We start from the raw sequence: 14,591 nt of genomic DNA on the forward strand, positions 1-14,591 counted from the left end.
CATATTTCTTGGAATCTCAGCCTTGATGACAAAATAATATTTTAAGGACCTTCCAAACAGACAATTGTGTTCGGGCTTCAGATAATAGGAGAAAATGCTTTCCTTCTGGGTAACCTCCTTGGGGATGGAATCAACCGTCCTGTTGGATCTGAAGGGATGGGGAGGTAACTAGATAGAGATGCCTCTCAAAAGACTTGAAAATAGGTGAAATGCTAGCAGGTGGCATCATTAACAACCTGCACATTATTTATTTAGGTTATCCTACACCCATTTCTCCAGGGTATGTTTGAATGCCTCCCTTCCGCAATCATGAATGGCAGAAATAAAGGAAACCCTGTAACACTTAGACATCTAACAAACCTTTGATTATGTTTTTCAAAGTTGTACGCTCATAGTTCATGCTTCAGTGATTTTTCCCTCTAATGGAAAAGGTTGTCCGGCTATCCTGATTAAATTTTATTTTAAATAATAACAGAATAACAGTATTGGAAGTGACCTTGAAGGTCTACTAGTCCAACTTCCTGCTCTAGCAGGAAACCCTATACCTTCTTAATTGTTAAGTTGTGTGCCTTATTCATAACATGGCTTATCCAGAAAGAAGTAGATTGTAGAGTAAATTCTTTTTAACACTATTTTATAATGTTTAGTTTATTTAAAATTATCTTGTTTTAGTCATACACTGTAATAAAGGAGGAGGATGTTGAATGACCTCAATTGATCTTGCAAAAAAGCTAAAAAGGGTTGGGCCTGGTTGGACTTGATGGGAAGGTATAAGGAAATCCCAGGGCTAGGGATTAGAACTCTGATCATCAAAATATATTCTTTTATAAACCTTCATTCAGAATGCTTGGATCCAACATTTTTTCTAACCAAGCAAGCAAGCAGTGCCAATCACTTCTGTCACATTGCTTAGAAAACTATCCAGATCGGTTCATATCATCGCCATGATCTGAGCAATGATACAAACAACTTGAGAGTCTTTTTACCTTTATCAATCACCTGTTCATTCTAATGAAATGCTAAATACGACACAACATAAATGTTACGTTTCTAATACACATCTCTATCAGAAATATAACAACATTTATGTTGTGTCATGTTTAGGTAGACATACTATATACCTAGAGTCGAGTTTTCATTAGCAGCCTTTATGAATCAGATATAATTGTTTTTAAATGTTTAATGTACTCTGTGATACATCTGTGTTTATATTCTGTACTGTTTTGTGTCATAATGCAAAACCATTCCCATTGAACGTCTCCAACCCCATCATGCTTTTGTTTGTTCTTTTCATGGTGTAGAATGGGATCACCCCACTGCATGTGGCTTCCAAAAGGGGGAACACTAACATGGTGAAGCTCTTGTTGGATCGTGGAGGGCAGATCGATGCCAAAACCAGGGTGAGTGTTTTATTCCCTGAATGTATGTTCTCATGCATTTAACATTTTTGCTTGGTAGGGGCTAGAACTCTAATCATCAAAACACATTCTTTTAGAAGTTTTTTTTTTTTGTCTTTGTGAGCAGAAGGAAATTCACACAGTGCTATTTTATTCATGGAAGAAACCCTTCTGTGAGTATATATCTCCTTCCATGAGTGAAAACTCTCTTTTTTTTAATAGATACTCTTTCTGTAGCATTTGTTCTTATCAGAAAACCCTTCTGAAAAAGTGTTCCTATACTTGTACATAAATTCCGATTTTCTGTTTTTCATTAAAATGGCCTAAAAATTTTTTTAAGCTATTGTGTGAAAAAGATGGTACTAATTTTTGTTTAATGCTTTCATTTTCAAAGTGCACAGAGCCTTGCTTTCAGTTTATAAAAGAAAATTTTGGATTAAACTTCAATCCATTTGGATTACTGCAAAGTGTTCTGCATGAGACTCCCCTTGAAGAAGTTACAATTGGTCCAAAATGCAATGGTGCATGTAGTGGTACATTGCACCCCTATCAAAAGCTGCACCAACTCCCTGTTTTCTTCTGGGTACAATTCAAGATGCTAGGTACTTTTTTTTTAAATCCCACATTGTGCGGGACCAAGTAATCTGAGGGACTGTCACTCTCTCTAAGGCTATCTTTCTGTACCACCAGAGTGAATTGGATAGGAACATCCCAGTTCCTTTCCCTTAAACATTGCCAGCTTGTGAGACCTTGGCAGTATGCCTTTTCCATTTCAGCCCATGCTTTATGGAACATTTTCCCTGCTAACATCTAACAGGTCTCAGTTTCTGTCTTTGCCTAGAGTGCTTAAAACTTGGCTCTTTCCCCAGGCTTTGGGATAGAGTGAGGTCTGGGTAGGATTAGAATATGGATGCACCAGGGAGGTGTGGCTTGATGACAAGATCTGGGGTGGGGGGGGTTCTGTTTGTTTTTAGTTTGTTGTTGTTGGCTTTACATGATTTTATTGATTGCAAGCTGCCCAGAATTGTTTTAAGATGGTGGCTATATAAATGTTTTGATTTAATAAAATAATTCTGCTAAAATGTGGGTTTACTTTAAATTCAATTATGTTTGAATTCTAGAGCAGGTTAATAGAACCCATTGAAGATAAGCCTCGAGAAAATCATCAGGTCTTTAAAATTTCCCTAACAGCTGACAGTGGAGGTGCCTTAATGAAGCTGTGGGGAAAGTAAGCTCAAGAAGAGCTTTCTGCAGAAAAGTCTGATTAACTTGTGCTACCCAGCTAAACAGCTGTTGAAAGAGACTGGAAAAGAAAACCAAGGGAATATCTACTTCTATAAAGAAGATGAAAGATTTATTTAGGCAGCTGATATAGTAGCTATCAATGGCCTTTCTAATTCAAGATTCTGGGATATGTTTACAGATAGAAGTATTCTAACAGATCTAACATTCCATAGATCTGTTCTATTCTATTTTATTCTTTCTACCAAACAGGGAACAATACTTGATGAAAATATAATCGCAGATTCTATGATTTCCATAAGATTACTCTTCTGAAAAAGATTTTAAATGACTTTATTGTTTAATTTATCATCCACATCAGATGAGAGTGTTGCTCTGAACTGCCAGCACAGAGACATTGACACCTGAAATGACTGGCATCCAATTTGCATATAATTTGCCTATTTTTCAAGACATTTTTCAGTGTGGGAGATTCCAGACTTTTGGTTTCATTTGTCAGCGTCATATGACTGTGCAAAATCTTTGTGTCCAATTTTGATTCAGCTTGCATCATTTTTGTTCCTTGCTTTGTCTACTTTGTCATGGTCATATGTAAGTGAATAATGATGATTTGCATAATTTATAATATAAAAGCCTTACAGCTAAAGATATGATTGTCGAGTAGAAAAATAGAATATATATTGCCGAAATGGATTGCATTAGTAACTACAGGAAAAACAAGAAAGAAAGAGTCTCGTATCTCTTTTATCATTGTTGCTAGGAGCCCCTGAAATCCAGCGTAACTCAATCAAGTCAGCAGTGCCCAAAAAGTATGTGTAAGGAACAATCAATTTTGCCATGTCACTATGCAACCTCCTTTACCCCAACAGCCAAAATTTAGAAAACAAGAAATTATTTTTATTCTGTGACAGGAAGATACCAGGTTGGTAAAACAAAACCATAAAAACAATATCGATATTTTATCTTTAAGGTAAAACCTAATAAATTGTGAATGAATAGGGACTTGGCTCAGAAGGGAGAAAGAAATATGAATAATTAAAGGAGGAGAAAAGATTAGGGAAAGTCAGGGAAAAAAGGAGGGGGTGAGCAAGAAATAAAAAATAACCTTTGATTATTATTTTTTTGGTTTAAGATATAATAGAGAGAATTTGATATGCTTCTAAGATTCCATTTTACAATTTTAGAGGTAGAGAGAAATGGACATGCTTTCATGCAAGGTTAGACTAGCATAGAAAGGTGAAGCTTACACTGCTAGGTTGCCTGCTAAATCAGTCCTGCTAAATGAGGGATCCCACTACGGGGTCATGGGTCATTCAGAACTGGGCTGTGCAAGCAGTGGGCATTCACACATGCACACGCATATCCACTTTTGTGAATGCTGGCACTCGCACATGAAGCTCCATTTGTGCAAGTGGCAGATGCTCACACACAGAACCATCCTTCTCCCACCACCTGTCCACCAAGCCAGAAAAGTTGAAACACTGTGCTAAACCACTTATATCTATCTAAGTCAATTACAAGATAAAGCTTCATTAACACTGGTCAGCACAAACATTTCTCCTCAAAGCAGACCTTCTGAGACCATGATCTCTGGTACCAAAGTTAGATCACTATGCGGATGATTACCAAGTTGTAGGGCTACAGGAATTGACAAACTAGATATAGAAACTAGCTATGGCAAGCAATAGAAGAAGAATATATAAGGGTTCTAATCAAACTGTGCCAACAAATCTGGAGAATAATACAATGGCCAGTAGGTTGGAAGAGGTCAATCTACATATCAGTATCAAAGAAAGGAGACTTAGCAGAGTGTGTAAAATATCGTACAGAGAACCCTACATGGAAAGCTGATGTTTAAAAAGGCTAAGAAACACATGATGTTATTGCTGATGCATGCTAAATAATTGAGAAAGCCGAAGGATACCAAAAATAAGTCAGTATATGCTTCTTCATTGACTATGGAGAAGCCTTTGATTGTGTCAATCATGTTAAGTTCGGAAATGGGCTTAGAAAAGTGGAAATCTCACTGTCCTCATGCATATGTCCTCCTATATACACAAGTCAGGTCAGGAAGCCATGGTATAAACAGAAAATGGTGAAACAGACTGGTTCCAGGTCGGCAAAGGATGAGGCAAGATTGTTTATTTTCCCTTTATTTTTTGACCTATATGAGGAATATATATTAAGGGAAGCTGGAGCAGAAGAAGATGAGTGTGGTTTTGAAAATTGGAAGAAGTGCCAGTAACCCAGACTATGCTGATGACACTACACTGCTAGCTGAAAACACAAGGATCTCCAAGCTCTACTAATAAAAGTCAAGGAGCACAGTGAAAAAAAGTGTCTACATATACAAAAAACAGTCATACAAGTAGTGGTTTTTTCCGCTTTTGTTTATCTTCTCTACTTCTTAGTATAAAAAATTATTTTCTGATAAACATTTGATAATTACTAACCATATTAAAAGTTTCGCCTGTTACATGCAAAGTTTATCTGCCTTAATGGGATTTATTACAATACTGTGTAGCCTTTGCTTACTGGTTGGAGACATAAAAGAAGACTAGGCCATCAAATTGTCTGGGCTCTTAGCACAGACTACTTCTGTTAGTTGAGAAGCTAAGAAGTTGACACTGTGTTTCACTTAGTTGCAGAATACAATTTCAGATTGTACATAGATTAAGACAGGGGTGTCAAACTCAAGGCCCACGGGCCAGATCTAGCCCACAAGGTGCTTAAATCTGGCCGGTGGGGGCCACCCTGGAAACAGTGACGGACCGGTCCACGGTGCATCTGCCAATGAAAACAGAGCTCATGAGGGTCGCCCTCCCAAGCTCTGTTTTCCCTACCAGAGAGTTGCAGGAGGCCGTCCCAGCCGAAAACAGAGATTGGGAGCCCATTTTTGCTGGCAGAGCACTCAGGCTGCCATAGGCACCCCATCATGAGTGATGTCAAACTGGTCACGCCCACCCTGACCATACCCAGCCCCCCCCTCAGGTTAAACACAACCCTGATGCAACCCTCCATGAAATAAAGTTTGACACCCCTAGATTAAGAGATGACCCCAGGTGCTCTATATTTGGTAGAAAGTTGCTAGATCGCCCTCTTGTATGAATATTATCAGTTATCCCATGGTGATAATGGTGTCTATTGATTTCTCCTGGGTTTTTGGAGTTTGTGTCTGGTTAATGCATCAGAGCAAGGCATTCAACTTTTTCTAGGTTGAGATCTGCTTAAAGGGACATTCTCTGTCTTCCGTGAGTTATGCTAGAGGTCGAAAAAGACATTTGCTGCCTATGGCCTGAATGTAAACAGATCCATTTTTATAGTTGAGGACTACAATAAAGTAGGGCCCTGGAGCACACAGGGGACTATACTTCCATTCAAACAAATACATTCATGTTCTCCTTCAGACTTCCAGCTGGTGAGAGAATGGTAGAGATAACATGTAAGTCCTACTTTCTACTTAGGTTGATTCCTTCACATATGCAACTGAATACACTATGGTTTTCCTTTAATCTTCTTTCAGCATTAAGGACACAAACAAAGGAACTGAAAAGTAGCTAAATTTTGCAGGGGAGTGGGGTTTCTTGTATTTTAGTCATTCTTTGAGCAGTGAGGTGTGTTATTACAAAATGCAGTTTGTTTATGTAATATTTGGGCAGGAATAATGTGGAACAGTTGAGGTCCATTTAGAAATAGAAAATTCTGTGTACAACTGTTTGGCCTTCCATGAGGAGACCTGCCTAGCCATTGATGCTAAAAGTGGATTAACAAGCTATTATGTCATCCAATGCTTCAGTGCATTTCTGGGATTTAGAAACTGATTCCTACTTTCAAATATTATGACTTGCTTTATTTCTGTGGTGGGAAATTTTAAGAGTACCATCCACTTAAGTACATATAAAACATTACACACAGTGACATTAATATTAATGAGCTTTAACTTAGTTAAAGTTACAGTTTTCAGGTCTTATTTATTTATTTGTTGCTTTTAAATAACAGAAAAATAAAAAAGGAACAAAACGAAAAGATAATCATGATAAAAATACATATATTATCATAGAAAAAAAGGAAAACAAGTGCTTTAAAGTACAATAGAAAGTACAATGTAAAAAGTACAATAGAAAAAAGGAAAAATAAACTATATTGTTTTAACAGTAAACAGTTTCAGTTTTATGTATATACACATATACATACATACACCATGTACATATACATACATGCAGGCATGTGTGTGTGTGTGTGTGTGTGTGTATGTGTGTATTTGCATTTGGTTTTTAAAAGAGTAAATAAATTATAAGCTAGAGAGCTCAGTGTGCTGATCTGGTTGGATGTTGACCTACATAGATAATTATTATGTTTGCTGTGTCCGCAAAGAGTACAATTTGCATGTTTTTTTCCCCCATTTATTTAGGAGTATAGTAGTTGGTTTATTTTAAGGCTTTATGGTTTTTCTTTTTTCCATCACTTGTTCTTGGTTATCCAGAATCAGTAAATTTTTTATTGGCTTGCCTTTTGATAATTAGCGAGTTTCATGCTAGAAAAGCCTTTCATGTGATTTGAGACAGGATCTTGTGTACAAAAAAGAAATAAAATAAAATAATGCAAGGATCGTGTTCTGATAGCAAGTTTATCCAACAATGCTTACATGCTTTTTAGTCTTCCTTGACTGGCATCTTTTTTCCTATTTTATGTTTTTTATTTATTTAGCATCATTTCGATGCCATCTCAGTCTTAAGATTCTGGGCCTCTCTTTTGACATTCTTATTATCCTTTTTTATTGTTCTTTTCCACAATTTTTGTTACCATGGAACAAAATGTCTCCATGCATTATTGTATAATGCTGACTTCACATGGTCTCCTGGCAATTTGCAATTTAACCATGAACAGAGAATAAGTTACAGATAGTCTTTGATTTGCAACCAATATTGGGACCAGAATTTCCATTGCTAAGTAAGGTAGCTGTTAAATGAGGCTCACCCAATTTTATGCCCTTTTTTTGCCAAAGTTAAAACTCGGACCACACGTCTTCTGAATAGTTTTTATCCCAGAGCTATAATTGCACTCAACAATGAACTAAAGGGCCAACATCAGTGAGCTGTTGGATAGCATTACTTGGTCTGTTGTGTGGACGCTTCGGTGGTTTAGGGGTGGGGAATTTTTGGTGGGTGGGGGGGTGTCTGGGGATTGTCATGTGTGTTGGGCTTGGTCTCTGGGTGTTATGTGAATTTCGTTGTATGGGTGTACTGTGTATATACATACATACATACAATGACAATAAACTTTACAATTAAGCAAATCTGGCTTCCCCCATTTTCTTTGCTTGTCGCAAGCCAAATGGGAACCTCGCAAATGGCAATCACATGACTGTGGGATGCTGCAGCTGTTATGAAAACATGATGATTGCCAAGGGCCTGAATTTTGATCACATGACCATGCGGATGCTTGATGATCATAAGTGCTGGTGCCACTGTAACTTTGAACATTTTCCAAATGAATGGTACAAGGACTACTTGTACAGTATACCATGCATAATAAAATAACAATAAACAACTACCTCAGGTGAACAGAATCCAGCTACATAAACTTTAAATTAAATTGTCTATGGAGATTCTCAGTCATCCAGGTCATGGTTGTCCCAAAGTTGCTTTTTCAAGAGGCAACTGGACTTGTTTTATTTGAGAAGTGAAACGTCTTCAAAGAAAAGCCAGAAAGCCTAGTTTAATTTAAATTATGAATTAACATTTCTGAAAATCAGTTCTGTTTTTTTCTTGCCAAAAACTGCCAGGGAAGTACTAGCCATTCCACAGGAAGGGAACACAAACAGAAGCACATTGTCTTCTAAGCCTCTTTTCCTTAGCTTGCATGGAGTGCAGGCCCTCAAGCATCATAATTTGGAATGCGTATGTCCCAAACTGATCCACCCACACTTCAGAAATAATTACATATTTTAAAAAGATTTTTTATAATTTTCTATTACGTAGACAGATTGGGTATTTCTGAAGGAGACATATTCTTAATGGTTCTTATTATTCTTTTCATTGCTAATAAATTACAGCTGGCATGTAGAAATATATATAATATCTTTCCTAACAGAACTATCTCTCCTAGCAGCAATTCTGTGCATGAGTGAGAACTATTACTAGATGTAATATATAGAAATACTTGTAATTTAATGCCAATTTCCTGAGTTGCATAAACTTATTAATGCCAGTGCTATTGCTTCCTGACTGATTTCTGAGAGTCCCTATTGGAGAGAACCTAAAGCAAATACTTCATCATTGCCACTAAAGATCTAATTTTTCTGCAAGATTTGTATTAGCAGTACAGTCAAATGATTGTTTGACTCCAATATAAAAGAGCATGGTTTCTGTTTTTGCTGTTTTCAAAGGATGGGCTGACTCCACTGCACTGTGCTGCACGAAGTGGACATGACCAAGTTGTAGAGCTTCTCCTGGAACGAGGTGCCCCCCTGCTTGCCAGGACCAAGGTGTGTTTACAGTTCAGACTAGTATTTTAAGGGAGTTTGTTTGCTATTGAAACCCATAGCAGTAAAATAAATAATGATTAGTAGAGAAATTGATAAAGGTGTAATCAAATATTTTAAAATTCACACATCTTTGCTCTCATATGTATCATGTGGTTATTTATTTTCTCATTCACTTCTCTTTCTGCACTGTTTCCATTGCTTTTTATGTAAAAATGCAGTCATAAACTTCTACAAGCAGAGTATGTGCAGACAAAATGAAGGTATCAACAAACTAGATGTACATTTAGGGAACACAGTATTAATATACTACAATAGACAATGGATTGGACACAAAGCGCAAATGGATGAATACCCGTTTAGTTTCTACAACAGAGTGAGGTTTTCCAAGTGAATAAGTGAAACTATAAGTTTGTATGTATGTATGTATGTTTGTTTGTTTGTTTGTTTGTTTGTTTATTTATTTATTTATTTATTTATTTATTTATTTATTTATTTATTTATTTATTTATTTATTGGTTCGATTTATATGCTGCGTTAAGCAATAGCCTTCATACTTTTGTATATGCCTGCTTAGTAGGGCTTTTGGCCCCCCCAAGCGGTGTTCTTTTTTATACAAAGTCAGCTTATTGCCCCCACAATCCGGGTCCTCATTTTACCTACCTTGAAAGGATGGAAGGCTGAGTCAACCTTGAGCCTGGTGAGATTTGAACATGCAGTAATTGCAGGCAGCTGGTGCTATTTAACAGCACTTTAGTCTGCTGCGCCACCAAGACTTTTAATATCTTGAAAACCAACGTTGAAATATAACTAGGCAATACATTATTGTAACTTGATGGATGAATCTGTTAATTTTTATAGGCTGTTTTTCAAGACTTAAATTTAAATTTGTTGTGTGTGCATGCACGTGCATTTACAAGTTGTCACTGTGTAATGTTTTGCATTGTTCGTTTCAGAATGGACTGTCTCCACTTCATATGGCTGCCCAGGGTGACCACGTGGAGTGTGTCAAACACCTACTGCAGCACAAAGCTCCTGTTGATGATGTTACATTGGATTACCTGACTGCCCTCCATGTTGCTGCACACTGTGGTCACTATCGTGTCACCAAGCTTCTGTTGGATAAGAGAGCAAATCCAAATGCCCGTGCTTTGGTAAACTTTTCATGGATTTCTGGTGGAGCATAAAGGGAACTGATATACTGACTCCACACATTCAGTTCAGTGACTCTATAAAGACAAAGGGGAGAATTGCTGGCCTTTTCAATAGGATACGCTATAACTCTGCCACAAATCCATGTAGTTAATAAGGCAATTGAACATTAAAATATATCTAATGGATACAGTGGCATGTGATGAGAATGTGAGGCAAACAGAATGGTCAGCATACATGAGAAAGGGGAGCTTCAGCACAGAATTACAGTCATAGACTTTTTGAAACACTAAGGGTTTCCTCATCACAGTCTACATTAAGATTATATTATATTATTCACCATAAGCAGTGTGTTATAGTGAATGACATCGGCGTAATGCAGCCTTCTTCATGGGTGCTATGAAGTTGTGTTGGTGTGGAAGTCCTTTATGGTACAGTAGTTTCTAGCCACTATATTTATGCTGCTTGCAAAACCTAACTGTTGTAGTCCCAACATTTTCTCCAACATTTGGGGAAGTTTGAGCTAATATATGTTTGGTAGATGGTCAGCAATATTTATTTGCTTAATAATTCTGATTTGTTAGCTATATTTGATTACTTGAGTTAGCATTTTCATAGCTTTTTTCTATTCAGAATATAAATAGTACTCATCTGTTTCAGAACAGAAGTTCTTTTTCCAACTGCTCTATTTGAACCCGTTCCATTTCAAGTTCCTGTCCTTTTCTTGCATGCATTCATCAACTTCACAAAATCAGACCACATTCATTCATTCAGATCTATTGCCTTACATGGCCACCCATTTCATGTATATGGCTAACAATTAAAACAAACTAAAAAGAAACAAAATTTAAAAACTAATCAGTAGTATAAAAATAGCTTCTAAGAACATCAATAATATCCAATGTTTAAATCAGAGATGAACCATACTGTCATGGTCGCAGCTTAAATGGCAGAGTCAAGTTTTAATATGTTACAAAATGCCAGTAGGGTTCAGGCAAGTGTAATATCAGGGGGAATAATATTCCAGAGGATGGGTGCCACATCTTCCCCCTTCTTTTAATTTCACAGATATTCAGTATATATATTTTATTCAGTTTATTCAGTAATTTCTGTTCTTTATCATTTATTATTCACTTTACATGTTATAATCTTCTATATGCCATGGTTATCATCAAATGGATCCACAGGTTCTCATTTTTTTTCTGCCCATCACAAGTTTGGTCAATCAAGATTTTTTTTTTAGCAAAAGAAAGGAGATATTTATTTATTTATTTATTTATTTATTTATTTATTTATTTATTTATTTATTTATTTATTTATTTATTCGAATTTCTATACTGCCCTTCTCCTTTCGGACTCAGGGCGGTGTACAGCCAAAATAAAAACATCTATACATAAATACGATTAAAAATAGATTTAAAATAATTAAATTTGGCCCATAATTTAAAATCCATATCAAAATTTAAAACCAACCATAAAATCATAAAATCAAGAGAGACCGGCTAACTGAAAGAGATGAGTTTTTAGGGCCCGACGAAAGGTCCGGAGGTCGGAGATCACTCATATCTCTGGGGGTAGATTGTTCCAAAGGGTAGGTGCCACCACAGAGAAGGCTCTCCTCCTGGGGGTCGCCAGCCGGCATTGTCTAGCCGACGGCACCCTGAGGAGGCCCTCTCTGTGGGAGCGAACTGGCTGGTGGGAGGCTATTGGTGGCAGAAGGCGGTCCTGTAAGTACCCTGGCCCTAAGCCATGGAGCGCTTTAAAGGTGATCACCAACACCTTGAAGCGCACCCGGAAGTCCACCGGAAGCCAATGCAGCTCGCGCAGGAGAGGAGTCACATGGGAGCGCCCAATTGACTAGATCACCATTTTAAGTTATATCAGTGTCATCTGCATCATTCCTAACTAATGATAAGGATATACCTGGTTTGGGAAATTTTGGCCAATATGCCACAAGATAACCAAAGTAAGTTTTACTCCAAGGCTATTCATGCATTTCTATGGAAGCTAAAATTCTCTTCTAGAGCAGGGCTGTCAAACTCCCAGCCTGCAGGCCAGATGTGTTTAGTGAAGGGGAAAAAAGTCCCGATATGTCACATGACGTTGCCATGATGACGTGAGTATGACACTCTGTTCTAGAGATTGCCCTGCAAGTCAGTGTGATGTTTCCCACACCCACCAATTATGAAGTATACGTAGCTTATCTTGATAAAACTGAGAAACTTAACCTTCTTATCTAATATATCTCCATATAGTTGGTTGTACATGTCTACTGATTTCACAGCATTGTTAAATGCATAATGCATAAAGTCTTCCATGAATCTTTAGATGCTCAAAAATACTAAGCAAGCTTAAACTTTGTTAAATCTTTGGTGGAAAACTATAGATCAGATAGGAAGGCAAGGAAATACCCAGCTAAAATGTTACTAAGGAAAACACATGGATATGTCCATATAATGACCAAGTTATCAAAAATCAAGTTCCACCTAAAGGAAACTTTTACTTTTTATGAGATATGAATTCAGTCATACACAATGTATGATTCAAGTTTTAACCTTAAACACTTCTCGATTTGATGTTGCCTGGAAATACACTGTGTAACACTTTTAGGCAGAATTAACATTTCAAATTATTAAGATTAAACAAGATACCAGGCAATAGACCAGAGCTTAATGTCAACCATTAGTGGCTTAGTGTCAGTGGATAGGGGTAAAGGGTGAGATTGCCTTTCAGCCACTGAACCAAAAAGAAAATGGAAACTTAAGAAAACAAGATTTTCTGTTACTGTTTTTAAGCTCCTTAAATAGTTTTTTTTTTTGAGCATAAGAGCATCAAGCTGAAATTGACTACAATCCATGAAAGCTAGTAACATAGGACATTTGTTAACTTTTAAGATGCCCAAGTCTCTTTTTTTGTTCTTGATAAAAGAAATAATTTATTCCTGAATATATGCCTTCTGTGCATAAGTGCCCTTACTTAACCATGATAATGACCTAATAATGAAATGTGCAATATAACATGCACATGACATATGTTTTGCCCTTTCATATTATCAATACAGTATCGTACACTATTGTACAAGGAATGGAGTTTGTGTTGTAATATCAAAACACATCTATCCTTTCCTATGATGCCCATACTTTATATTTTTCTATTTTGGACATTGTATATGTCTCCCCATGAATTCAATTACCATGCATTTGTTTTTGCACGACTTGCCTGTGTTGTTGAAATAGTGCATTTTTGTAGCACACAAATCACAGTGTTTTTTAGCTTAGTCAATGGAGTTCTGGAATGTAATATATTGTGATTGTGTTCTATAGAATGTGCTTTTGGGTATCATGGATACAAATTAGGAATGACCTGAAATAGTATCCTCAGTTTATTCCCTTTATTTGCAGATTGCAAATGGAGGAGAGAAAATTTGCGGCCAAGAATAGGATGAGCCAAAAGAGGATGAACTGTATTAGAACTGAGACAAGAAAGTGAACATTTCCTCCCTCTCCATTTATTCTTATAGTTTAGAAATTACTAAGCATTCTAACAACTTTTAAAAAGTCTAAGATTTTATTTGTGCCAGCCCATATGCCAAGTATGTGAGCTAAAAGAAATCAATCTGTGACTATTTTTTCTTACTCCCAAATGGCTCTAAATAGTATCATTGTAAATAACTTCATTTCAGGAGTATCTTAGAAGTGGGAAAGATAGGCATTGGTGCTTTGTTCTAGCTAGAATTAGAAACACTTGTATTATTAAAAAGTATTAAAAATTCAGGCAATAAGTAATTGGCAATACTGAAACAAATAGCATTTTTACAAATTGAAGAAAGGGGATTTATTGCTTTCACTCTAGTGTGCATCCTCCAAGTTAGGAGAGAACCACGATTTTCCACTTGATCATGAAAACTACAAATATCATAGGGATTAAGTTAATTTCACATGATTCTCTATCCCAGCATATCACTCTGCAAAAGTACCATTAAAATACCATAAAGGATATTGTGTCAATAATAGTACATTCAAACCCCATTACAAAACTTGTATTTCCTGTACATAGTGATGATTAAAGTGTTCTGTTTTTTAAAAATATGCAGACAGGAAAGTTCATGGATGTTGAGTTTCCTACTTGTCTTATTTATTTATTTATTTATTAAATTTATATGCCGCCCTTCTCCGGAGACTTTGGGCAGCTTATCCTTTTGGGTTTCCAAGGCGCTTTTCTGTGACATATGATTCTTATGGAATAATGTCATATGGTCAGCCCTGGCTTTCTACAGAAAAAGGTATTGGGGGCTAGTCATAGAGTTCTGTCCAGTT

The 14,591-nt window shown here is 36.7% G+C and overlaps 1 protein-coding gene across 30 annotated transcripts in view; it reads left to right on the plus strand.

The window, feature by feature from the left end:
• Window positions 1-14,591, plus strand: part of ANK2 (ankyrin 2) — a 286,613-nt gene that overhangs the window by 187,757 nt on the left and 84,265 nt on the right. For all 30 annotated transcript variants that reach the window (XM_087874452.1, XM_087874455.1, XM_087874462.1 and 27 more), the window contains 3 exons: window positions 1,302-1,400; window positions 9,028-9,126; window positions 10,080-10,277. In XM_087874452.1, coding sequence (XP_087730578.1) covers window positions 1,302-1,400; window positions 9,028-9,126; window positions 10,080-10,277 — 396 coding nt within the window. The remainder of the gene's footprint in view (window positions 1-1,301; window positions 1,401-9,027; window positions 9,127-10,079; window positions 10,278-14,591) is intronic.

Source organism: Pantherophis guttatus, chromosome 8 (assembly GCF_059756535.1).
Source record: "Pantherophis guttatus breed Tessera chromosome 8, ASM5975653v1, whole genome shotgun sequence".
Taxonomy (NCBI): Eukaryota; Metazoa; Chordata; class Lepidosauria; order Squamata; family Colubridae; genus Pantherophis; species Pantherophis guttatus.